At 45.2% G+C, this 27,626-nt stretch overlaps 2 protein-coding genes across 3 annotated transcripts in view; both read right to left on the minus strand.

Annotated features, from left to right (window-relative positions):
* The window catches only part of LOC143955900 (uncharacterized), a 184,872-nt gene extending 162,982 nt beyond the window's left edge, over positions 1-21,890 (minus strand). Inside the window, exons 1-2 of one of the 2 annotated variants that reach the window (XM_077466023.1) lie at positions 21,824-21,890; positions 21,317-21,425 (exon numbers count right to left, since the gene is read on the minus strand). In XM_077466023.1, coding sequence (XP_077322149.1) covers positions 21,317-21,400 — 84 coding nt within the window. In that variant the 5' untranslated portion in view covers positions 21,401-21,425; positions 21,824-21,890. Of the gene's footprint in view, positions 1-21,316; positions 21,781-21,823 lie in introns of those variants that run through there. The other variant, XM_077466024.1, reaches the window with a different exon arrangement.
* On the minus strand, positions 17,590-20,269 carry LOC143955766 (uncharacterized). Its single transcript, XM_077465889.1, has 4 exons — positions 20,009-20,269; positions 19,731-19,928; positions 19,401-19,533; positions 17,590-18,615 (listed from the first exon to the last, which is right to left on the minus strand). Exons 1-4 carry the CDS (start codon positions 20,252-20,254, stop codon positions 17,732-17,734), a joined length of 1,461 nt encoding a protein of 486 aa, XP_077322015.1. The 5' UTR covers positions 20,255-20,269; the 3' UTR covers positions 17,590-17,731.
* Positions 21,891-27,626: the final 5,736 nt, after the last annotated feature.

Below are 27,626 nucleotides of genomic sequence, written 5' to 3' on the forward strand. Positions count from 1 at the left end.
TGGTATTCTTCCCATTAACACCAATGATGGAGTGGTATTCTTCTCATTAACACCAATGATGGAGTGGTATTCTTCCCACTAACACCAATGATGGAGTGGTATTCTTCTCATTAACACCAATGATGGAGTGGTATTCTTCCCACTAACACCAATGATGGAGCGGTATTCTTCCCATTAACACCAATAATGGGACACTATTCCTTCCACTAATACCAATGATGGAGCGATATTCTTCCCATTAATACCAATGATGGAGTGGTATTCTTCCCATTAACACCAATGATGGAGCGGTATTCTTCCCATTAACACCAATGATGGGACACTATTCCTTCCACTAACAGCAATGATGGAGTGGTATTCTTCCCATTAACACCAATGATTGAGTGGTATTCTTCCCATTAACACCAATGATGGAGTGGTATTCTTCCCATTAACACCAATGATGGAGTGGTATTCTTCCCATTAACACCAATGATGGGACACTATTCCTTCCACTAACAGCAATGATGGAGTGGTATTCTTCCCATTAACACCAATGATGGAGTGGTATTCTTCCCATTAACACCAATGATGGAGTGGTATTCTTCTCATTAACACCAATGATGGAGTGGTATTCTTCCCACTAACACCAATGATGGAGTGGTATTCTTCTCATTAACACCAATGATGGAGTGGTATTCTTCCCACTAACACCAATGATGGAGTGGTATTCTTCTCATTAACACCAATGATGGAGCGGTATTCTTCCCATTAACACCAATAATGGGACACTATTCCTTCCACTAACAGCAATGATGGAGTGGTATTCTTCCCATTAACACCAATGATGGGACACTATTCCTTCCACTAACACCAATGATGGAGTGGTATTCTTCCCATTAACACCAATGATGGAGTGGTATTCTTCCCATTAACACCAATGATGGAGTGGTATTCTTCTCATTAACACCAATGATGGAGTGGTATTCTTCCCATTAACACCAATGATGGGACACTATTCCTTCCACTAACAGCAATGATGGAGTGGTATTCTTCCCATTAACACCAATGATGGAGTGGTATTCTTCCCATTAACACCAATGATGGAGTGGTATTCTTCCCATTAACATCAATGATGGAGTGGTATTCTTCCCATTAACACCAATGATGGGACACTATTCCTTCCACTAACAGCAATGATGGAGTGGTATTCTTCCCATTAACACCAATGATGGAGTGGTATTCTTCCCATTAACACCAATGATGGAGTGGTATTCTTCCCACTAACACCAATGATGGAGTGGTATTCTTCCCACTAACACCAATGATGGAGTGGTATTCTTCTCATTAACACCAATGATGGAGCGGTATTCTTCCCATTAACACCAATAATGTGGCACTATTCCTCCCAATTTACGAATTTCCGAATTTTTCGAATTTCAGAATATTCAAATTTATGAACTTTTGGAAATTTGAAATTGGAAAATTCTAAATTTCAGAAATTCTAAATTTCGGAAATTGAAAAAATTTGGAAATTAACGTCCTGAGCCGTAAATCTCCAGGTTTACCAGACCAAGATATTTAAATTCATACGGAAGGGACAAGAGACCTAGAGCGGGTAAGAGCATGTTGTGTACACCAAGACAGAGGGGAGGATTGAAGGTTCAAAATTTTCTTAAATATTTCCAGGCGGCACAGCTTCTTTAACTTCATTCTAAACAACTTCGCTTAGTTTGGATGCAAATATAATTCTCTTCTTGCAGCCCAAAGTGGATTATTGACCATCTTCTCTATTTGCTGGCAAAAGACCGACCCCCCTAATCATGTGCCCCACCTTATCATTTGCTCTTAACTCATGGGACCTCATAGGTTTTTACTTATGGACTTAAGTCCCCCCCCCCCCCCATTGCCTCCTATCTTTACCAACCCGGCCTTCACCCTGGGTCTCTCCCCACAACTTTTTCATTGGTGGACTAATAAGGGTCTACTTCAGATGGCAGCACAACTGATCTCACCACAATGACGGAGTGGAAAAATTTGTGTAAAAACCTTGATCAGACCCGTGGACGCATTTTAGCTACACATGGCCTTCTTACTTTACCAACCCGGCCTTCACCCTGGGTCTCTCCCCACAACTTTTTCATTGGTGGACTAATAAGGGTCTACTTCAGATGGCGGCACAACTGATCTCACCACAATGACGGAGTGGAAAAATTTGTGTAAAAACCTTGATCAGACCCTTGGATGCATTTTAGCTACACATGGCCTTCTTACTTTACCAACCCGGCCTTCACCCTGGGTCTTTCCCCACAACTTTTTCATTGGTGGACTAATAAGGGTCTACTTCAGATGGCGGCACAACTGATCTCACCACAATGACGGAGTGGAAAAATTTGTGTAAAAAAAACCTTGATCAGACCCTTGGACGCATTTTAGCTACACATGGCCTTCTTACTTTACCAACCCGGCCTTCACCCTGGGTCTCTCCCCACAACTTTTTCATTGGTGGACTAATAAGGGTCTACTTCAGATGGCGGCACAACTGATCTCACCACAATGACGGAGTGGAAAAATTTGTGTAAAAACCTTGATCAGACCCTTGGACGCATTTTAGCTACACATGGCCTTCTTACTTTACCAACCCGGCCTTCACCCTGGGTCTCTCCCCACAACTTTTTCATTGGTGGACTAATAAGGGTCTACTTCAGATGGCGGCACAACTGATCTCACCACAATGACGGAGTGGAAAAATTTGTGTAAAAACCTTGATCAGACCCTTGGACGCATTTTAGCTACACATGGCCTTCTTACTTTACCAACCCGGCCTTCACCCTGGGTCTCTCCCCACAACTTTTTCATTGGTGGACTAATAAGGGTCTACTTCAGATGGCGGCACAACTGATCTCACCACAATGACGGAGTGGAAAAATTTGTGTAAAAAAACCTTGATCAGACCCTTGGACACATTTTAGCTACACATGGCCTTCTTACTTTACCAACCCGGCCTTCACCCTGGGTCTCTCCCCACAACTTTTTCATTGGTGGACTAATAAGGGTCTACTTCAGATGGCAGCACAACTGATCTCACCACAATGGCGGAGTGGAAAAATTCGTGTAAAAACCTTGATCAGACCCTTGGACGCATTTTAACTACACATGGCCTTCTTACTTTACCAACCCGGCCTTCACCCTGGGTCTCTCCCCACAACTTTTTCATTGGTGGACTAATAAGGGTCTACTTATGGCGGCACAACTGATCTCACCACAATGATGGAGTGGAAAAATTTGTGTAAAAACCTTGATCAGACCCTTGGATGCATTTTAGCTACACATGGCCTTCTTACTTTACCAACCCGGCCTTCACCCTGGGTCTCTCCCCACAACTTTTTCATTGGTGGACTAATAAGGGTCTACTTCAGATGGCGGCACAACTGATCTCACCACAATGACGGAGTGGAAAAATTTGTGTAAAAACCTCGATCAGACCCTTGGACGCATTTTAGCTACACACGGCCTTCTTACCTCTACGCTCTGGGAAAGCGTTTTGGCCGAGGAGCTGGATCTTGCTGAATGGCATAATTTAGCTCTCTTAGCTTCAAAATCCTTCAAAAATACCTCTATTACAGATGTGAATTTCGAAGTATTATTGTGCTACTATATGGTACCCGCGAGAGTGGCCTTGTATGTCTCGGGGGGGGGGGGGGGGCAGACAAGAGGGGGACCACACACCACATTTGATGGACATGTCCGAAAATCTGAATATTTTGGATTGGAGTTTATAACTTCATCTATTCTGTGACACATTAATCTCAAGAATTCCCCCTTGGCAAGCCCCTCTTAGCCACTTCCGGACCGCCCACCGTCGTTATACGTCGGTACTCTGAAGAGGAATATCGTTGTTATGGCAGCAGCTAGCTACCATAAGTCCGGTATCCTCTTCTTTGGCCGGCGGTACTCTTTCCAATAATAGTGGTCTCTGCGGCGGATTCGCCGCAAGATCACTTTTATTGGCGCGGGAGAGGGGCTCCCGACGCGCTCCGGTGCTCTCCGCCGCTTGCCGGCAGAGGCAATTGGATCTTCTCCCTTCCTGGGTATGGAGACAAGTGAGGGGAAGATGGCCTCCACCCGTCTCCATAACAATGGAGGGCGGAAGTGACGCCAAAAACGTTGATTCCGCCCATAGCTCTTAAAGGGCCATTTTTTTTTTTTTTAAATTACACATTTTTTTTTTTTTTGCATTTTAGTGTAAATATGAGACGTGAGGTCTTTTTGAACCCCCAGATCTCATATTTAAGAGGTCCTGTCATGTTTTTTTTCTATTACAAGGGATGTTTACATTCCTTGTAATAGGAATGAAAGTGGCAATTTAAAAAAATAAATATAAAAAAACAGTGTAAAAATAAAAAGTAAAAGAAAAAAATATGTAAACGCGTCCCGTCCTGCCGAGCTCGCGTGCAGAAGCGTGAGTAGCTCCCGCATATAAAAAAACAGTGTTCAAACCACACATGTGAGGGATTGCCGCGATCGGTAGAGCGAGCGCAATAATTCTAGCCCTAGACCACCTCTGTAACTCAAAACATGGGACCTGTAGAATTTTTTAAAAACGTCGCCTACGGAGATTTTTAAGGGTAAAAGTTTGTCGCCATTCCACGAGCGGGCGCACATTTTGAAGCATGACATGTTGGGTATCAAATTACTCGGCGTAACATTATCTTTCACAATAAAAAAAAAAAAAGTTGGGCTAACTTTACAGTTGTCTTAATTTTTCATGAAAAAAAAAGTGCGCTTGTAAGACCGCTGCGCAAATACGGTGTGACAAAGTATTGCAACAACCTCCATTTTATTCTGTAGGGTGTTAGAAAAAAAATGTATAAAAAAGTTTGGGGGTTCCAAGTAATTTTCTAGCAAAAAAAACGTGTTTTTAACTTGTAAACACCTAGTCTGAAAAAGAGGCCCGTTCTTAAAGTGGTTAATTAAAAAAAAAAAAAAAGTACGCTTGTAAGAGCGCTGCGCAAATACGGTGTGACAGAAAGTATTGCAACGACCGCCATTTTGTTCTCTAGGGTGTTAGAAAAAAAAAATGTATAATGTTTGGAGGTTCTAAGTAATTTTCTAGCAAAAAAAAATGTTTTTAACTTGTAAACAACAAATCTCAGAAACGGGCTCGGTCCTTAACCACTTGCCGACCAGCGCACGACGATGTACGTCGACAGAATGGCACGGGCAGGCAAATGGGCGTACATGTACGTCCCTTTAAATTTGCGGCCCTGCCATCGGGAGCGCTCCGCGCTGGTCGGGACCCCCGTGAGTCCGGTCGCGGGACCCGTGGACTCGATCGCGGCGGGCATCCCCGCGATCGTCTCACGGAGCGGCCGAATGGAGAAGTGCCGTTGTAAACAACGTTTCTCCATTCTGCCTAGCAACTAGTGACGCTGATCTCTGCTCCATGTGATTGGAGCAGAGATCAGTGTTCACTAAATGAAAGCCCAACCCCCCCCCAGTTAGTAACACATCCCTAGGAACACTTAACCCCTACACTGCCACCCACTGGTTAACCCCTTCACTGCCAGTGTCATTTACACAGGAATCACTGCATTTATATAGCAGTGATTACTGTATAAATGACAATGGTCCCAAAAATGTGTCAAAAATGTCCGATGGGTCCCCGACAATGTCGCAGTCACAATAAAAATCGCAGATCGCCGCCATTACTAGTAAAAAATAAAAAATAAAAAAAAATTATTAATAAAAATGCTATAAAACTATCCCTATTTTGTAAACGCTATAACTTTTGCGCAAACCAATCAATAATCGCTTATTGCGATTTTTTTTTACCAAAAATATGTACAAGAATACGTATCGGCCTAAACTGAGGGGAAAAAAATGTTTTTTTATATATTTTTGGGGGATATTTATTATAACAAAAAGTAAAAAATAATGTGTTTTTTTCAAAATTGTCGCTCTATTTTTGTTTATAGCGCAAAAAATAAAAACCGCAGGGGTGATCAAATACCACCAAAAGAAAGCTCTATTTGTGGGAAAAAAAAGGTCAATTTTGTTTGGGAGCCATGTCGCACGACCGCGCAATTGTCAGTTAAAGCGACGCAGCGCCGAATCGCAAAAAAGTGGTCTGGTCTTTGGCCAGCAAAATGGTCCGGTCTGAAAGTGGTTAATCGGCCCATCGAGGAGGCACCGAGACATACCAAAAAAAAAAAAGGTTGATCTTCATCTTTTTAGCAGCCAGCATAGCCAAGATCCTGGAAATCACCCTCCATCCCCTTTAGATCTTGGTCATATAAAAATTTTCATGGATCATGGTAAATGAGAAATGAACAGCAGTTCCTAATTACAAAACGTATTTTATTTTTGGTAAAACATGGGATCCATGGATACATTATCTCTAATGGAAACTAGAATACGGTCTGGCGTGGTGGATTGTGGTTCTCCTACAACTTCTGACTCTTCTCTTTTCCTTCAACTATTCCTTTACTCAATTTTTGTTCCTGTTCTTGTTCTCCTCTCAGGTAATTCCTGGTTTGGATCGTTAAATTGTTATTTCGAGTGTTGAGGAACATCGGTTAATGTATGTGGAAGATGTGCTTTCACCTATTGACGCCATGAATGGTACTACATCGCATTACATCGCATTATCTACAGTGGTTTTTCGAATTGCTATAATTTACAAAGTACACTACGTTGAGTCTTGTCTTCGAAGTGATACATAGAATGGTGTTCACAGCTATGTGTACTACTACTCTTTTAGGTACTCTGTACAGCCAACCCCCCCCTCCCGAAAAAAATGCAGAGGAAATCCCCTAGCCAAGACAGCCACCTGGTCAGCAGCACCTCTACTTCTCTTTGGTCTCTTAGACTTGTCCCACCCAACTCCTCTTGGCTCAATCAGCTGGAACAGATGCAGCACCCCTGCTACACAGGGACCACTCCTTGACCTTCTCAATAAGGGGTCTCCAAGTACCCAGGATTCCTCACGCTCCTCCCGAGACCTAGGAACTTTCCTCCAGTCCCCTGAACGCACTAGCCCGCCTCGGCTTTCTCGGTCTCCACAGACTTACGCAGCTGTCCCAATTCTCGCCAGTCCTTGGCAAGGAATCCCTCCAACATGGGATGCAGCCTCTTAGTGGAAATGAGTCGCTCCCTCTCCTCACAGGACTCTGTCTCCAAAATTGGAGCCCTAAGCTATGCTCAGGCTTGGCTTATAATGAGCATGGACATCTGCACACCGACACAACCTGCAGGTCTCCAGTAGGACCTGGACACAGGATTGGAGACTTCTTCCCACCCAAACCTCTTTTGCACATCTCTTCTCCTCCAGGCTGGAAGATCAGAAAAAAAAAAAAATTTACAAAATTTTTTTACAGATCTGATGCTTTCCAGCCGAGATCGCCGCTTTGTAGACCCCGGAGGCTGTAAAGAGGTTTGGGTGGGAAGAAGTCTCCAATCCCGTGTTGAGGTCCTAATGGAGACCTGCAGGGTGACGTCATAACATTGCGCCCGGGTCTCTGACGGTCATAGAGATGATTGGTGCCCATCTTGTCACCGGAAAACTCTATGCTCTTCATCCGGCGGCAGATTCTTTCTCTGGGTCCCCGATGGCACGGGGGAGCCCACAGAAGCACTGGAGGGCGGCGGGAGGCCCCTCCAGTCGCCTGTGAGAACGATCAAGCGGCTGAACTGCCACTATGATGATTCGTACGGTGCACAGAATCGCCAACAGAAAAGAATGATATCTGAATGATGCCTGCAGCTGTAGGCATCATTCAGATATCCCCACTGAAAGTCTGGAAGCTATGCTCAGGCTTGGCTTATAACGAGCCTAGACACCTTCATACCCACACAACGTGCAGGTCTCCAGTAGGACCTGGACACAGAGACTTTTTCTCACACAAATCTCTTTAAAGTCTCCATGCTCCAGACCCCCGATCAGGGATTACAAAGCCCTGGTAAAACTGACTAGCCAGTCTTCTCTACTCAGAAATAATGACCTGGAGACAGGGCTTTGTCTTCAAAATAGGAGCTGTGAGCTATGCTCAGGCTTGGCTTATAACGAGCATGCACACCTGCATACCCACACAACCTGCAGGGCCCCAGTAAGACCTGGATACAGGGTTGGAAACTTCTTCCCCACCCAAATCCCTTAAAAGTCTCCAAGCTACAGACACGTATCCGGGATTACAAAACCTGGTTAACATTGACTAGCTAGTCTTGTCCACTCAAAATAATAATTGTCTGGAGACGGGGCCTTGTCTCCAAAATGGGAGCCCTGAGCTCTAGGGCGCCTCATAACGAGCCTGGACACCTTCATACCCACACAACTTGTAGGTCTCCGGTAAGACCTGGACACAAGAATAGAGACTTCTTCCCACCCGAATCTCTTTAAAGCCTCCAAGCTCCAGACCCCACATGAGATTACAAAACCTGGTTAACACTAGCTAGCCGATCTTCTCCACTCAGAAATAATCATCTGGAGATGAAAATGGGAGCCCCAAGCTATGCTCAGACTTGGCTTATAACGAGCATGGATATATGAATACCCACACAACTTGCAGGTCTCCAGTAAGACCTAGACACAGGAATGAAGACTTCTTCCCACCCAAAACTCTTTAAAGCCTCCAAGCTCTGGACTTCAATCTAAAATTACAAAACCTGGTTAACACAAACGACCCAGTCTTCTCCACTCAGAAATAATCCTCAGGAGATAGAACTCTGTCTCCAAAATGGGAGTTCTGAGCTCAGGCTTGGCTTATAACGAGCCTGGACACCTTCATACCCACACAACCTGCAGGTCTCCAATAAGACTTAGACACAGGATTGGAGACTTTTTCCCACCCAAATCTCTTTAAAGCCTCCAAGCTCCAGACCCCACTAGAGATTACAAAACCGGGTAAACACTAGCTAGCCAGTCTTCTCCACTCATAAATAATCATCTGAAGATAGAGCTCTGTCTCTAAAATGGGAGTCCTGAGCTCAGGCTTAGCTTATAACGAGCCTGGACACCTTCATACTCACACAATTTGCAGGTCTCCGGTAAGACCTGGACACAAAAATGAAGACTTCTTCTCACCCAAATCTCTTTAAAGCCTCCAAGCTCCAGACCCCACATGAGATTACAAAACCTGGTTAACACTAGCTAGCCGATCTTCTCCACTCAGAAATAATCCTCTGGTGATAGAGCTCTGTCTCTAAAATTGGAGTCCTAAGCTCAGGCTTGGCTCATAACGAGCCTGGACACCTTCATACCCACACAATTTGCAGGTCTCCAGTAAGACCTGGGCACGAAAATGAAGACTTCTCACCCAAGCCTCTATAAAGCCTCCAAACTCTGGACCCCAATCTAACCTGGTTAACACGAACTACCCAGTCTTCTCCACTCAGAAATAATAACCTGGAGATAGAGCTCCGTCTCTAAAATGGGAGTCCTGAGCTCAGGCTGGACACCTTCCTACCCACACAACTTGCAGGTCTCCAGTAAGACCTGGACACAGGATTGGAGACTTCTTCCCATCCAAATCTCTTTCAAGTCTCCAAGCTTCAGACCCCAATCCAGGATTACAAAACCCAGAGAACACTGACTAGCTATTCTTCTCTACTCAGAAATTATCATCTGGAGACAGGGCCCTGGCTCCAAAATGGGAGCTCTGAGCTATGCTCAGACTCGGCTTATAATAAGGGTGGATATATGAATACCCACACAACCTGCAGGGCTCCAGTAAGACCTGGACACAGGAATGGAGACTTCTTCCCACCAAAATCTCTTTAAAACCTCCAAGCTCCAGCCCCCGACCAGGATTACATAACCCGGTTAACACTGACTAGCCAGTTTTTTCCCACTCAGAACTTCCGGAGACAGGGATCTGTCTTTACAACGACAGCCCTAAGCTATGCTAAGGCTTGGCTTATAATGAGCATGCACGCCTGCATACCCACACAAGCTACAGATCTCAAGTAAGACCTGGACACAGGAAATGGAGACTTCTTCCCACCAAAATCTCTTTAAAGTCTCCAAGCTCCAGACCCCACTAGAGATTACAAAACTGGGTAAACACTAGCTAGCCAATCTTCTCCACTCAGAAATAATCCTCTGGTGATGGAGCTCTGTCTCTAAAATTGGAGTCCTAAGCTCAGGCTTGGCTTTTAACGAGCCTGGAGACCTTCATACTCACACAATTTGCAGGTCTCCAGTAAGACCTGGACACAAAAATGAAGACTTCTTCTCACCCAAGCCTCTATAAAGCCTCCAAACTCTGGACCCCAACTAACCTGGTTAACACAAACTACCCAGTCTTCTCCACTCAGAAATAATAATCTGGAGATAGAGCTCCGTCTCTAAAATGGGAGTCCTGAGCTCAGGCTGGACACCTTCCTACCCACACAACTTGCAGGTCTCCAATAAGACCTGGACACAGGATTGGAGACTTCTTCCCATCCAAATCTCTTTACAGTCTCCAAGCTTCAGACCCCAATCCAGGATTACTAAACCAACACTGACTAGCTATTCTTCTCTACTCAGAAATAATCTTCTGGAGACAGGGCTCTGTCTCCAAAATGGGAGTCCTGAGCTCAGGCTTAGCTTATAACGAACCTGGAAACCTTCATACCCACACAATTTGCAGGTCTCCAATAAGACTTAGACACAGGATTGGAGACTTTTTCCCATCCAAATCTCTTTAAAGCCTCCAAGCTCCAGACCCCACTAGAGATTACAAAACCGGGTAAACACTAGCTAGCCAGTCTTCTCCACTCAGAAATAATCCTCTGGTGATAGAGCTCTGTCTCTAAAATGGGAGTCCTGAGCTCAGACTTGGCTTATAACGAGCCTGGACACCTTCATACTCACACAATTTGCAGGTCTCCAGTAAGACCTGGACACAAAAATGAAGACTTCTTCCCACCCAAGCCTCTATAAAGCCTCCAAACTCTGGACCCCAATCTAACCTGGTTAACACAAACTACCCAGTCTTCTCCACTCAGAAATAATAACCTGGAGATAGAGCTCCGTCTCTAAAATGGGAGTACTGAGCTCAGGCTGGACACCTTCCTACCCACACAACTTGCAGGTCTCCAGTAAGACCTGGACACAGGATTGGAGACTTCTTCCCATCCAAATCTCTTTACAGTCTCCAAGCTTCAGACCCCAATCCAGGATTACTAAACCCATAGAACACTGACTAGCTATTCTTCTCTACTCAGAAATAATCATCTGGAGACAGGGCCCTGGCTCCAAAATGGGAGCTCTGAGCTATGCTCAGACTTGGCTTATAATAAGGGTGGATATATGAATACCCACACAACCTGCAGATCTCCAGTAAGACCTGGACACAGGAATGGAGACTTCTTCCCACCAAAATCTCTTTAAAACCTCCAAGCTCCAGCCCCCGATCCAGGATTACATAACCCGGTTAACACTGACTAGCCAGTTTTTTCCCACTCAGAACTTCCGGAGATGGAGATCTGTCTTTACAAACGACAGCCCTAAGCTATGCTAAGGGTTGGCTTATAATGAGCATGCACGCCTGCATACCCACACAACCTGCAGATCTCCAGTAAGACCTGGACACAGGAAATGGAGACTTCTTCCCACCAAAAGCTCTTTAAAGTCTCCAAGCTCCAGACCCCACATGAGATTACACAACCGGGTAAACACTAGCTAGCCAGTCTTCACTCAGAAATAATCCTCTGGTGATAGAGCTCTGTCTCTAAAATTGGAGTCCTAAGCTCAGGCTTGGCTTATAACGAGCCTGGAAACCTTCATACCCACACAATTTGCAGGTCTCCAGTAAGACCTGGACACAAAAATGAAGATTTCTTCCCACCCAAATCTCTTTAAAGCCTCCAAGCTCCAGAACCCACATGAGATTACAAAACCTGGTTAACACTAGCTAGCCAATCTTCTCTACTCAGAAATAATCCTCTGGTGATAGAGCTCTGTCTCTAAAATTGGAGTCCTAAGCTCAGGCTTGGCTCATAACGAGCCTGGACACCTTCATAACCACACAATTTGCAGGTCTTCGATAAGACCCGGACACAGGAATGAAGACTTCATTCCACCAAAACCTCTCGAAAAGTCTCCAGACCCCAATTAGTAAATAGAAAGATCCCCTAACGTATTTACACGTTTTTGGGATGTCGGCAGCAATGATATTGGAAAGTTTGGTGCTTTCCTTTATGGTTCATCTCTTATATAACCAGACCCCAATTAGGGATTACCGGGCAAAACCTGGTTAACACTGACTAGCCAGTCTTCCCCACTCAGAAATATTCCTGTGGAGCTTCATACTCCACCTTAATAACACTTTGCGTTTTTTTTTTTTCCCCCTAAACTAACACTGTGGTAGGGTCCAGCATTGTAACAATGTATATATACAACTATACAACAAACTTTAGTAATACAATTCTAAAACATACTAATAAAAAAGTGACATATACAAGACATGGATCAACCCCCCAAAAATAACATTAAAAGTTATAGCCGGGCCATGCCGAAAAAGATGACATTTTTTTTTCCAATTATTTATATGGAATATAGAGGCCGGAAAATAGAAAAACAGCCATAAATTGTAAATATTAGTACCGGGAAGGAGTAAAGATGATGTTTTCTGCCAGTTCCTAGTTGGCTGTAGCAATGACCTCAAGTATTATTAAATTCAAAAGCAAAATGTCCCCTAGGGCAGTGCACAGTCCCCCAATCATCTCTTTTTTTTTGCCAATCCCTTGGCTATTAGCCTAAAAAAAAAATTGAGAAAACGGATTTGGCTACTGTTGACTTCAAAGGGAAGTTTGGATCCGGCAGCTCAACATTTGATATGCTTGGCCCGAACCAATCCAAACCCAAACCAGGTGCGTTTGGCTTATCCATAATTAACAATGACGTCTTCCATTGAAGCTTCTACTGAAGATCTTCTGCTAAAGATCTTCTACAGAAGCTTCACCTTATGGACCTTGCTTTGTGCACTGGTGGGCAGTCATGCTGGAACAGGAAGGGGCCGTCCCCAAACTGTGCCCACAAAGTTGGGAGCATGAAATTGTCCAAAATGTCTTGGTATGCCGACGCCTTAAGTGTTCCCTTCACTGGGACCAAGCCCAACCTCTGAAAAACAAACCCCCCCACCATAATCCCTCCTCCACTAAATGGTTTGGACCACAAAGGAAGGCCCATGAAGACATGGATGAGCGAGTTTGGGGTGGAGGAACTGGCTGGCCTACACAAAGTTGGGAGCATGAAATTGTCCAAAATGTCTTGGTATGCCAACGCCTTAAGTGTTCCCTTCACTGGGACCAAGCTCAACCTCTGAAAAACAAACCCCCCCACCATAATCCCTCCTCCACTAAATGGTTTGGACCACAAAGCAAGGCCCATAAAGACATGGATGAGCGAGTTTGGGGTGGAGGAACTGGCTGGCCTACACAAAGTTTGGAGCATGAAATTGTCCAAAATGTCTTGGTATGCCGACGCCTTAAGAGTTCCCTTCACTGGAAATAAGGGACCAAGCCCAACCCTTGAAGAACAACCCCCACACTATAATCCCCCCTCCACCAAATGATTTGGACCACTAAGCAAGGTCCATAAAGACATGGATGAGCGAGTTTGGGGTGGAGAAACTTGACTGGCCTTCACAGGGTCTTGACCTCTACCCGATAGAACACCTTTTGGATGAACACCTTTGTTCCTCCACCCCAAACTCGATCATCCATGTCTTTATGAACCTTGTTTTGTGCACTGATGAGCAGTCATGCTGGAACAGGAAGGGGCCGTCCCCAAACTGTTCCCACAAAGTTGGGAGCATGAAATTGTCCAAACTGTCTTGCTATGCCAACGCCTTAAGAGTTCCCTTCACTGGAACTAAGTGGCCAAGCCCAACCCCTGAAGAACAACCCCCACACCATAATCCCCCCTCCACGAAATGGTTTGGACCACAAAGCAAGGCCCATAAAGACATGGATGAGCGAGTTTGGGGTGGAGGAACTGGCTGGCCTACACAAAGTTTGGAGCATAAAATTGTCCAAAATGTCTTGGTATGCCGACGCCTTAAGAGTTCCCTTCACTGGAAGTAAGGGACCAAGCCCAACCCCTGAAGAACAACCCCCACACTATAATCCCCCCTCCACCAAATGATTTGGACCAGTGCACAAAGCAAGGACCATAAAGACGTGGATGAGTGAGTTTGGGGTGGAGGAACTTGACTGGCCTTCACAGGGTCTTGACCTCTACCCGATAGAACACCTTTTGGATGAACACCTTTGTTCCTCCACCCCAAACTCGATCATCCATGTCTTTATGAACCTTGTTTTGTGCACTGATGAGCAGTCATGTTGGAATAGGAAGGGGCCGTCCCCAAACTGTTCCCACAAAGTTGGGAGCATGAAATTATCCAAACTGTCTTGCTATGCCGACGCCTTAAGAGTTCCCTTCACTGGACTAAGGGACCAAGCCCAACCCTTGAAAAACAAACCCCCCACCATAATCCCCCCTCCACGAAATGGTTTGGACCACAAAGCAAGGCCCATAAAGACATGGATGAGCGAGTTTGGGGTGGAGGAACTGGCTGGCCTACACAAAGTTGGGAGCATGAAATTGTCCAAAATGTCTTGCTATGCTGACGACTTAAGAGTTCCCTTCACTGGAACTAAGGGACCAAACCCAACCCCTGAAAAACAAACCCCCCACACCATAATCCCCCCTCCATCAAATGATTTGGACCAGTGCCCAAAGCAAGGTCCATAAAGACATGGATGAGTGAGTTTTGGGTGGGGGAACTTGACTGCCATGCACCCAATAGAACACCTTTGGGATGAATTTGAGCGGAGACTGTGAGCCAGGCCTTCTTGTCGAACATCAGTGCCTGACCTCACAAATGTTCTTCTGGAAGAATGGTCAAACATTCCCATAGACACACTCCAAAGCCTTGAGGACGGCCTTCGCAGAAGCAGCTGTTCTAGCGGCAAAGAGTGGGCCAGCTCAATATTGAACCCTACGGACTAAAACTGGGATACCATTAAAGTTCATGTGTGTGTGTGTAAAGGCAGGCGTCCCAATACTTTTGGTAATATAGTTACATACATACACACATTCAAATGCTAGCTATCCTTTATAGCTGAAGAAAATTGACAATAATCTCTATACAATAGGGGAAAGCTAAATGTAATTTAACCTCCGCTATAGCTGGTCCACAATTTCCTTAATGAACAGGACTCCCTGTTACAAGTGATCACAGGAAAACCTTTGGGATGAATTAGAGCTTCCCATCCAACATCAGTTGCCTGACCTCACAAATGTTCTTCTGGAAGAACGGTCAAACATTCCCATAGACACCCTCCTAAACCTTGTGGACGGCCTTCCCAGAAGAGTTGAAGCTGTTATAGCTGCAAAGGGCGGGCCAACTCAATATTGAACCCTACGGACTAAAACTGGGATACCATTAAAGTTCATGTGTGTGTAAAGGCAGGCGTCCCAATACTTTTGTTAATAGAGTTACATACATACACACATTCAAATGCTAGCTATCCTTTATAGCTGAAGAAAATTGACAATAATCTCTATACAATAGGGGAAAGCTAAATGTAATTTAACCTCCGCTATAGCTGGTCCACAATTTCCTTAATGAACAGGACTCCCCGTTGCAAGTGATCACAGGAAAACCTTTTGGGATGAATTAGAGCTTCCCATCCAACATCAGTGCCTGACCTCACAAATGTTCTTCTGGAAGAACGGTCAAACATCCCCATAGACACCCTCCTAAACCTTGTGGACGGCCTTCCCAGAAGAGGTGAAGCTGTTATAGCTGCAAAGGGTGGGCCAACTCAATATTGAACCCTACGGACTAAAACTGGGATACCATTAAAGTTCATGTGTGTGTGTGTAAAGGCAGGCGTCCCAATACTTTTGTTAATAGAGTTACATACATACACACATTCAAATGCTAGCTATCCTTTATAGCTGAAGAAAATTGACAATAATCTCTATACAATAGGGGAAAGCTAAATGTCATTTAACCTCCGCTATAGCTGGTCCACAATTTCCTTAATGAACAGGACTCCCTGTTACAAGTGATCACAGGAAAACCTTTGGGATGAATTAGAGCTTCCCATCCAACATCAGTTGCCTGACCTCACAAATGTTCTTCTGGAAGAACGGTCAAACATTCCCATAGACACCCTCCTAAACCTTGTGGACGGCCTTCCCAGAAGAGTTGAAGCTGTTATAGCTGCAAAGGGCGGGCCAACTCAATATTGAACCCTACGGACTAAAACTGGGATACCATTAAAGTTCATGTGTGTGTAAAGGCAGGCGTCCCAATACTTTTGTTAATAGAGTTACATACATACACACATTCAAATGCTAGCTATCCTTTATAGCTGAAGAAAATTGACAATAATCTCTATACAATAGGGGAAAGCTAAATGTAATTTAACCTCCGCTATAGCTGGTCCACAATTTCCTTAATGAACAGGACTCCCCGTTGCAAGTGATCACAGGAAAACCTTTTGGGATGAATTAGAGCTTCCCATCCAACATCAGTGCCTGACCTCACAAATGTTCTTCTGGAAGAACGGTCAAACATCCCCATAGACACCCTCCTAAACCTTGTGGACGGCCTTCCCAGAAGAGGTGAAGCTGTTATAGCTGCAAAGGGTGGGCCAACTCAATATTGAACCCTACGGACTAAAACTGGGATACCATTAAAGTTCATGTGTGTGTAAAGGCAGGCGTCCCAATACTTTTGTTAATAGAGTTACATACATACACACATTCAAATGCTAGCTATCCTTTATAGCTGAAGAAAATTGACAATAATCTCTATACAATAGGGGAAAGCTAAATGTCATTTAACCTCCGCTATAGCTGGTCCACAATTTCCTTAATGAACAGGACTCCCTGTTGCAAGTGATCACAGGAAAACCTTTGGGATGCAGTGCCTGACCTCACAAATGCTCTTCTGGAAGAACGGTCAAACATCCCCATAGACACCCTCCTAAACCTTGTGGACGGCCTTCCCGGAAGAGTTGAAGCTGTTATAGCTGCAAATGGTGGGCCAACTCAATATTGAACCTTACGGATTAAGACTGGGATGCCATTAAAGTTCATTTGTGTAAAGGAAGGTGTCCCAATACTTTTGGTAATACAGTGTAGAAGACATTTCCCGCACTCAGGACAACAATAAATCTTGAGGGTTGCGTGAGTTCTCTGATGTCTGATAAGATCAGACGTCTGTAAAAACAACAACATTTCCCGCACTCAGGGCAGGAATACAGTTTCTCCCTTGTGTGAGATCTTTGACGTGCTGATTTCTTGTCCAAAACATCTCCCACACTCAGAGCAGGAAAAATGGCTTCTCACCTGTCTGAGTTCTTTGATGCATAACGAGGTCTAAATTTCCATGGAAAACATTTCCCGCACTCAGGGCAGGTTTTACGGTTTCTCCCCCGTGTGTGTGTGTGTGAAAATCTTTGATGACTGACGAGTACCGATTTATTTCCAAAAACATTTTCCGCACTCGGCTTCTCACCTGTGTGAGTTCTTTGATGCATAATGAGGTCTAATTTCCATGCAAAACATTTACCGCACTCAGGGCAAGAACATGGTTTCCCCACCCCGTGTGCGATCTTTGAAGTCTGGCAAGTGTATGATTTCTGTCCAAAACATTTCCCACGCTCAGAGCAGGAATACGGCTTCTCACCTGTGTGAGTCCTTTGATGCATAATGAGGTCTGATTTCCATGGAAAACATTTCCCGCACTCAGGGCAGGTTTTGCGGCTTCTCGCCTGTGTGAGATCTTTGGTGCCTGACAAGTACGGATTTCTGTCCAAAACATTTCCCGCACTCAGAGCAGGAATACGGCCTCTCCCCCGTGTGAGACTTCTGATGCCTGACAAGTACCGATTTCTGTCCAAAACTTTTCCCGCACTCGGGACAGGAAAAGGGCTTCTCACCCGTGTGAGTTCTCTGATGCATATCGAGGTCTAACTGCCTCGCAAAACATTTCCCGCACTCGGGGCAGGTATACGGCCTCTCCCTTGTGTGACATCTTTGATGCATAACAAGGTCCACTTGCCGTGCGAAACATTTATCGCACATGGGACAGGAGAACGGCTTCTCGCTGGCGTGGATCAACTGATGTCTGTAGAAGCTGGTCCTGTGTGAGAAGCATTTTCCGCACTCGGGGCAGGTATGCGGCTTCTCCCCCGTGTGGGATCTTTGATGCGTGATGAGGTTTGATTTCTGCGAAAAACTTCTCTCGCACTCAGGGCAGGAATACGGCTTCTCCCCCGTGTGAGACCTCTGATGGATGACCAGCGTTGATTTACGAGGGAAACCTTTTCCGCACTCGGGGCAGTAATGAAGCTTCTCACCCGCGTGAGACCTCTGATGTAGAGAAAATCTTAATTCGGAGAAAAAACTCTCCCCAAATTCAGGACAGGAAAAGGTCTCCTCCCCTGGGATTCCGGCACCATCCCACGTAGCGTATGGATGCTCAAAGTCGGAGGCATTCCATGGCCTGTCCACACCGTGAAGTCCACCATCCATAGTGGAGCTGTTTTCTCCGGCATCTCCTGCGATGTCCTTATCTTGTATTCTCCACAAAATGGGACGATCCTTTGAGGGATTCTCCATGGCGTGTCCTGGAAAAATATAAAAACATCATCAATAGATATGAGAGGGTTAGTTCACTTCCATCAAGATCCCATCTGGATCAGGTAGATATGAGTGAGGAGATGTTCTCTGTGGAGGTCCCAACCAGCCGGGACTTTTCCCCCCTCTTCAGTCCTTTGGTCCTCCTCCCAGATCACTTCTACATTTACACAGCCTTGTCAGAAGAGCAGGAACCAATGGGGGCTGGGAGGTCCATGCTCTTCACACAACCACAAGCCTAGGCACTGGGTCATGTGATCTGTGATTGACAAGAGGTCCAAGTTCAGACTTGTAGACCTTTTACCATAGAACAAGTGACCATAGGCCTAGACTTCTGGTGATATGCAGCACTGGGGGGACCTTTTAGCAATATTTTCTCCTAGAAAGATAGGTGCTTCAGTCTCTTTTACTCGTTACTTTTCATCCCAACAAGACTGGTAATAGAGTTTTATGGTAACATTTAGCTATAAGTCGGCTGGAAGAAGAGGAACCAACCTAAGAAAGGCTCAATCTGTGTTATCATATCTGTGCTACTGTAACTAGGAGTGACCCACAACCTAATACTGCCAGCTGAACCACAAATAGGGTATCAGTACGGGGAGGGGACCATCATCCACCTTATACTGCCAGCTGAACCACAAATAGGGTATCAGTACAGGGAGGGGACCGTTATCAACCTATTATTGGCTGATATAACTCGGCTCCCGCCCTACTCTGGGACCAATCAGTGAGGAGTAACAGAGCAGAGATAAGAGAAGAATATATGATGGGTCACCTGTGCTGATCTCTGTAGGAGTGTCCTCCTCTATGAATGTCCTCGTCATTCCAGCCTCCTCCGTATATTGCTGATCATCCCTCTCATACGTCTCTTCTGCGTCACACTCAACTTTCATAATCAGATCTTCAACCTAAACCAACAGAATGGCAGAAAATAACATCTGTAACATAGAAGTATTTATGATGTGAGATCACATAGAAAATATCATCTTGTAGAGTCCACACATCATCTCCACATGTCAGAGTGTTCAATCACTTTATGTTCCCGACCCTCAACTCCACCTACCTGATGATGGTGGGGGATGGGGTGACCTTCAACTCCACCTACCTGATCATGATGAGGGCTGGTTTGACCTTCCTGTGTGGAATACAGAGGACGGGGACCTCTCTCTGATAGGTTTTTGTTACAGGATGGTTCCATCACATCCTTGTGTCCTCCAGAAAGCTCCTTCATCACACCATACTCCTCATCCTCCTCTATATACTCGTCTTTAACAACAATTTTATGACCTCCAAGGTTTCCACTCTAAATATATAATAAAACATTCATTGTAACAAACATGCTTGTGTATAAATCATAACTACCAATAATCCTTGATCACCTACCTGATGATGGTGGGGGATGGTGTGATCTTTCTGTGTGGAATCCCGGGAATACAGAGGACGGGGACATCTCTTTGGGGGGTTTCTGTTGCTAGAAGACTCCATCACATTCTTGTGCCCTACTGAAAGCTCCTTCATCACACCATACTCCTCATCCTCCTCCTTATTCTCTTCTTTAACATCAATATCACTATCACTAAGGTTCCCACTCTGAATATACAAAAAAAAAACATTCATTGTAACAAACATGTTTTTATATCATTTATAACCACCAGTGATTGTTCCTCATCTACCTGATGATGGTGGGGGATGGTGTGACCTTCCTGTGTGGAATCCCGGGAATACAGAGGACGGGGACATCTCTCTGGTGGGTTCCCATTACTGGATCCATCTGTAGGAAACACACACACTGACTGAATACATTGTTTCTATGTGTTTATCAGATGATGGGGGATCTAGGTGGAGCCTCCGTACTGCTCTCTCCTTTACAATAAAGTCTCCTCTTACCCGGTGATGTGAGGGGCGGCTGATTGGCCATCATGATGTCACCATCCAGGTACTTCCCTTTTCTTTTACTGGATAATGTCCCAGAATTCCCGGCACCGCTCACCTCTCCTGTCAGCAGCTCCATCATCTTCTTGGTGACTTCTAGAATCTTCTCCATGTTGTGTCTCTCAGGTTTTAGGGAGTCACATGGAGGCACTGTGATGGTCATATGATCACCGGACTTCACAAGAGGAAATCTCTGTATTGGAGAACCAATAGGAATATCATGTTAGAATCCCAGAATCCTCCTCACCTCTCCGGTCAGGTCTGTGTTTTATTAATAGAGATAAGAATGATGTCATGTGACCTCCCAGAATCCTCCACACCTCTCCGGTCAGGTCTGTGTTTTATTAATAGAGATAAGAGTGATGTCATGTGACCTCCCAGAATCCTCCTCACCTCTCCGGTCAGGTCTGTGTTTTATATAATAGAGATAAGAGTGATGTCATGTGACCTCCCAGAATCCTCCTCACCTCTCCGGTCAGGTCTGTGTTTCATTAATAGAGATAAGAGTGATGTCATGTGACCTCCCAGAATCCTCCTCACCTCTCCGGTCAGGTCTGTGTTTTATTAATAGAGATAAGAGTGATGTCATGTGACCTCCCAGAATCCTCCACACCTCTCCGGTCAGGTCTGTGTTTTATTAATAGAGATAAGAGGGATGTCATGTGACCTCCCAGAATCCTCCTCACCTCTCCGGTCAGGTCTGTGTTTTATTAATAGAGATAAGAGTGATGTCATGTGACCCCCCAGAATCCTCCTCACCTCTCCGGTCAGCAGGTAGATGATCTCCAGGGTGAGGTTTAGTATCTTCTCAGTCACGTGACTCCGGTCCTCCTCCATCCTCATTGGTCATGTGATCTATACAGGTTTCCTGTAGACCAATAATTGATAACAGAGAATGATCTGGACTGTACTGGTTGTACAATATTAGGATGGGGATGTATGGGGGATGATATAAGGGGTTCTATCATGGAAGAATGTTCCTTAGTAGTATTACACACATAGGAACATTCAGTTTAGGGTTTTTATTGTTTTTGGGGTCCGGTAGCCTCTTTCCCTTTGCCCTTTATATCTAAATAAGACTCCTATCCTCCGGCCCCATAAATAAAGAAATGTTCTGACCCTGAAGGGGTTAATCTAGGTTCCCACACTATATATGTGTATATCATCATCTGCTGGAGATAAAAGACGTCACAGTGACTATGGAGGAAGAGGACGGACATGACGGGGGGGTTACTGGGTGTAAATAGAAAAGAAAGATCTTATTACCTTCCAGCAATGCCTCCTCTCCAATTTGTACAAGGAGCCTATTGTCTATAGCTGACATCACTTCCTGTCTGTACCTGACATCACTTCCTGCCTGTCTTCCATAGAGACTTCCTATCTGAGTAGAAGTGAGAAGATCACCATCTTGTGGAGCTCAGAGGAACTGCAGTCCCCGAAAAACGTCTCGTAGTGTGAACTGTGCGTGCCAAATTTTTTTTTATTTTTTTTTTTCATTTCAGATGCATTCGTTCATCGAAGAATATTGTTATGTCATTCGTTATGCTGAAAGGATTCGCTTTCAGAATCAGTCTAACTATGTTTGGCGTTTGCTTCGTATACATATTCGCTGATCCGGGTGGATTTGAAAAATATTGAATTTTGTTTTCGGAAAGATTGCAATATTATGGAAAACTGTTATCAAATACTTACCGTAATTTTCCTTCACGTCAGCACACCATGGGTTAATCCTCACTAGGTAACCACAAGCAGGGCTGGACTGGGACAAAAATTTGGCCCTGGACTTCATCCAGACCGGCCCACTTTAATTTCGCAAACACGCAAAAAACAGTACATTACATCTCGGTCCCCAGAGAGCCCCTCCTTACATCTGGGTCCCCAGAGAGCCCCCCACTTACATCTGGGTCCCCAGAGAGCCCCCCACTTACATCAGGGTCCCCAGAAAGCCACCCACTTACATCAGGGTCCCCATATAGCCTTCCCTTTACATCAGGGTCCCCAGAGAGCCCCTCTTACATCAGAGTCCCCAGAGATCATCCGCCTTACATCAGGGTCCCTAGAGAGCCAACCCCTTACATCCAGCTCCCCGCAGAGCCCCCCCTTACATACGGGTCCACAGAGAGCCTCTCTCTTACATCAGGTTCCCCAGAGAGCCTCCGGCTTACATCAGGGTCCCCAGAGAGCCCCCCACTTACATCTGGGTCCCCAGAGAGCCCCCCACTTACATCAGGGTCCCCAGAAAGCCCCCCACTTACATCAGGGTCCCCAGAGAGCCCCCCCCTTACATCAGGGTCCCCATATAGCCTTCCCTTTACATCAGGGTCCCCAGAGAGCCCCTCTTACATCAGAGTCCCCAGAGATCATCCGCCTTACATCAGGGTCCCTAGAGAGCCAACCCCTTACATCCAGCTCCCCGCAGAGCCCCCCCTTACATACGGGTCCATAGAGAGCCTCTCTCTTACATCAGGTTCCCCAGAGAGCCTCCGGCTTACATCAGGGTCCCCAGAGAGCCCCTCCTTACATTAGGGTCACCAGAAAGAGGGCAGGTAGTGGGCTGGGACCCTGTGGTTAGGGACTCCTGGACTGACTCGGGACTATGGGCCCTAGATTCGGGACTATAGCCCCAAAAGTCCCCCCCAGCGATGCCACTGGCTGTCACTGAAACCGGCCCACTGAGCCATCGGCCCACCGGGAAACTCCCTATAGTCCCTATGGCCAGTACATGCCTGACCACAAGGACCACCTCCAATAGATGGAATAAAAGACCCACATTACCAATCCCCGGTGTTGTTTAACTAGATAGCGACAGGCCACCAGGGCAGGAAAGTTGGGCTGACGTGAGGTTACGTCAGGAAAGGAAAATTACGGTAAGTATTTGATAACAATTTTCCATATTCCTGGCTACCTCACGTCAACACACCATGGGATTTAACTAGAAATAAAGAAGAAGGGCGGGAAAAAAAACAAAAGGACACTTAGCCAAGATATGCTGCATAATAAGGAAAAACAAATTTTATTTCTCTTGTAAGGCTGCCGAGACCAACACTGTCCCGAACTTTGCGGATGCTGAGGCCTAAATATCCAGGCTATAATGGCGTGCAAAGGTTGTGCAGGAATCCCTTGCATTGAATGAGCATGTGTCACTTCCAGACCTTGGTTCTTGTAGGCTAGGGTGATGACCCTTGATACCCAGGAAGAGATCATTCTTGACGTTACCGCCTCACCCCTTTTGGCACCCACTGGGAGGATAAAAAGGTTATCCACCTCCCTAATAAGAGTAGATCTTTTTAGATGCATGGCCAGCTAGGCTTGTGCAATTCGTTTCGTAACGAATCGAAATTCGGCCGAATTTTGCATCTTTCGGAAATTCGGATGCATCCGAATGTCCGAATAAAAAAATAACAAATTACAACGAATACGAAAGAAATATAACAAATTAATTCGAATGAATTTGACATGATTCGAAATTATTTCAACCGCATTCGAAATTATTTCAACTGCATTCGACATTATTTCAACCACATTCGAAAATATTTTGTGACCCGAATTTAGGGCCATGTATCTCGGGGTCACTTGGTGCTAGAAACTCCAAATTTGGATATGTTGTAGTGCTAGTACTATTGTGTTTGCATACCAAATTTGGGGTTTCTAACTATAAGTGTCCCCGAGATATGTTACCCCAAAATCGGGTCACGAAATGTTATTCTCTGCTCTAATAACATTTTGCGACCCGATTTTGGGGCCACATATCTCGGGGTCACTTATAGCTAGAAACCCCAAATTTGGTATGCAAACAAAATAATACTAGAACTACAACATATCCAAATTTGAAGTGTCTAGAACCAAGTGACCCCGAGATACATGGCCCTAAAGTCGGGTCACAAAATATTTTCGAATGCGGTTGAAATAATGTCGAATCATGTTGAAATCATTTCGAATTCGGTAGAAATATTTTCGAATTTGGTTGAAATATTTTCGAATGTGGCCGATTTTTCGAATTCAGTAGAAAAATAAACGAAATCCGAAAACGAATTTAAGGAAGTTAACGAATAGCTAGAAACCCAAATTTGGTATGCAAACACAATAGTACTAGCACTACAACATATTCAAATTTGAAGTGTCTAGCACCAAGTGACCCTGAGATACATGGCCCTAAAGTCGGGTCACAAAATATTTTCGAATGCGGTTGAAATAATGTTGAATCATGTTGAAATCATTTCGAATGCAGTTGAAATAATGTCGAATCATGTTGAAATAATTTTGAATGCAGTTAGTACTATTGTGTTTGCATACCAAATTTGGGGTTTCTAGCTATAAGTGACCCCGAGATATGTGGCCCCAAAATCGGGTCGCAAAATGTTATTAGTTATTAGAGCAGAGAATAACATTTTGCGACCCGATTTTGGGGCCACATATCTCTGGGTCACTTATAGTTAGAAACCCCAAATTTGGTATGCAAACACAATAGTACTAGCACTACAACATATCCAAATTTGGAGTTTAGCACCAAGTGACCCCGAGATACATGGCCCTAAAGTCGGGTCACAAAATATTTTCGAATGTTTTTGAAATAATGTCGAATCATGTTGAAATCATTTCGAATCGGGTAGAAATATTTTCGAATTTGGTTGAAATATTTTCGAATGTGGCCGATTTTTCGAATTCGGTAGAAAACTAAACGAAATCCGAAAACGAATTTAAGGAAGCTAACGAATATAACTAAACGAAATTAATGAATTAACGAATTAAAACGAAACGAAACTAAACAAATTTTTTCCTTTTGCACATGTCTATGGCCAGCTGGCTCACCAGATCCAGTGAGCTGAAATCCTCTGTTAGTGCAGATGAAAGTATTTGGTCAAAACTTGGGAGGATTGACCCCTAATTCTCATGGAAGCTAGATGCGACCTTAGACCTCAGACTTGGAAAAGGTCAGAGAAAATTGGAAGGATCGCACAGTAAGGTACTTTGCAGGACAGCCACCAATTCTGAAACTCTCCTTTGCTGAGACTATGGCGACCAAATACTCAATCTTTAAGGTCAGGGACCATAAGGAACAAGAATCCGGAGGTAGAAATGGAGGTTGTGTGAGTGGCCTGAGGACCAAGCTGAGATCCCGGGAAGGTATAGGGCATTTCTTTCTTGGTTTAATGCAAATTGCAGCCTGCAGAAAATGTCTGATTAGGGGATCTTCAGCCCACCCATGACTGGTGAGAGATGATAGGGCAGAGATCTGCACCCTAATCGAGTTATATGCTAACCCCTTATCTGGGGCTGACTGCAAGAAATCCTGTACGTTTGGCCGAGAAGGAGATTCAGAAAAAAAGTGCTTGCGTTCAGCAAATTCTACAAATTTCAAACACGTTCATACGTGCGGTTGGTTGAGGTCTTTCTGCCCTTCCTTAGAGTCTGTACCAATTGTGAGGAAAGTCCCTGAGCCCTTAATCGGGCCGATTCAGCAGCCATGCTGCTAGTTTTAGTTTTGCCAGGTTGGAGTGTCGCCACTAGTTTTGGGTCAAAAGGTCCCTCTTGGCTGGAAACGGAATTGGCGGGGCTGACAACATCGGTACAATCAGAGGAAACCAAGTCCTCCTCAGCCATCGAGGAGGCCCCAACACCGCGTGGACCTTCTCTGTTCTGATCTTCAACAGGACATTCAATAATAATGGGATTGGTGGAAAAATGTACACCATTGGAAAGGCCCAGTGGATCGAAAATGCATCCTGTGTTAGTGCTACTGCGTAATTGTATCTCGTCACAAACAGGGGAAGCTCGGCATTTTGTGGAGTCGCCATCAAATCGACCGTGGGCGTGCCCCACTTCCTGAAAACTGTCCAGAGGTACCTTGGTTGGAGTGGCCACTCGCTGTGTTCGGGGGAATAAATCCTTTTAATATCTGCGTCCACCCGGCGATCCACTGGATCCCTGAAAGTAACCGAGTTTTCCAAAGGTAAGGACACATGCCGTGCCAAACGCTGCAAGGCTGAATCCACATTTGGTGGTAGCCTGTGAAGAAGGCATGGGATACATTTTTTCGATAGTTTGTTTTGCACATTCAGTTTTTTATCCAGTTTCTCCCATTCTTCCTCGATTAATTCCTTAACCACTTGCTTACTGGGCATTTAAACCCCCCTCAGTCCCAGACCAATTTTCAGCTTTCAGCGCTGATGCACTTTGAATGACAATTGCGCGGGCATACAACACTGTACCCAAATGAAATTTTAATCATTTTTTTCCCGCAAATAGAGCTTTCTTTTGGTGGTATTTAATTACAGCTCGGAGTTTTATTTTTTGCTAAACAAACCAAAAAAGATGGAAAAAAAAAAATCATGTTTTAATAGTTTGTTATAAAATTTTGCAAACGGGTAATTTTTCTCCTTCATTGAAGTGCGCTGATTAGGCGGCACTGATAGGCTGCATTGGTGGGCACTGATGGGCTGCATTGGTGGGCACTGATAGGCTGCACTGGTGGGCACTGATAGGCATAGTTAAGGCGGCACTAATAGGCACAGATAAGGCGGCACCGATGGGCACAGATAAGGCAGCACTGATGGGCAAAGATGGGCACAGATAAGATGGCACGGATGGGTGGCACGGATGGGCACTGATAGGTACCACTGATAGATGGGACTGATGGGCACTGATAGGTGGCACTGATAGGTGGCTCTGATAGGTGGCACTGCTGGGCACTGATGGGCGGCACTGCTGGGCACTGATGGGCGGCACTGGGGTGCAGCACCTTTGAGGCAGATTGTGGGCACTGCTGGGTGGCACTGTGGGCACTGCTGGGTGGCACTGACGGGGGGCACTTACTTTTAATAAGTGGGGCACTGCAGGGGGCAGGTGGGCACTGGCAGGGGGCAGGTGGTCGCTAGCAGGGCTGGCCGTGATCGGGACTGATGTCCCGATCACGGCCGCCGATGATCGACTTGTTTTTTTCTCCTCGCGCTGTCAGCGCGAGGAGGAATAATAGCCGATTACCGGCTCCGTTATATCACATGATCAGCTGTCATTGGCTGACAGCTGATCACGTGATAAGGGGTCGGGATCGACCCCTTGCACGGATCGG

Source organism: Lithobates pipiens, unplaced genomic scaffold (assembly GCF_037356315.1).
Source record: "Lithobates pipiens isolate NorthernLeopardFrog02 unplaced genomic scaffold, aLitPip1_a1.2 Scaffold_35, whole genome shotgun sequence".
Classification (NCBI taxonomy): domain Eukaryota; kingdom Metazoa; phylum Chordata; class Amphibia; order Anura; family Ranidae; genus Lithobates; species Lithobates pipiens.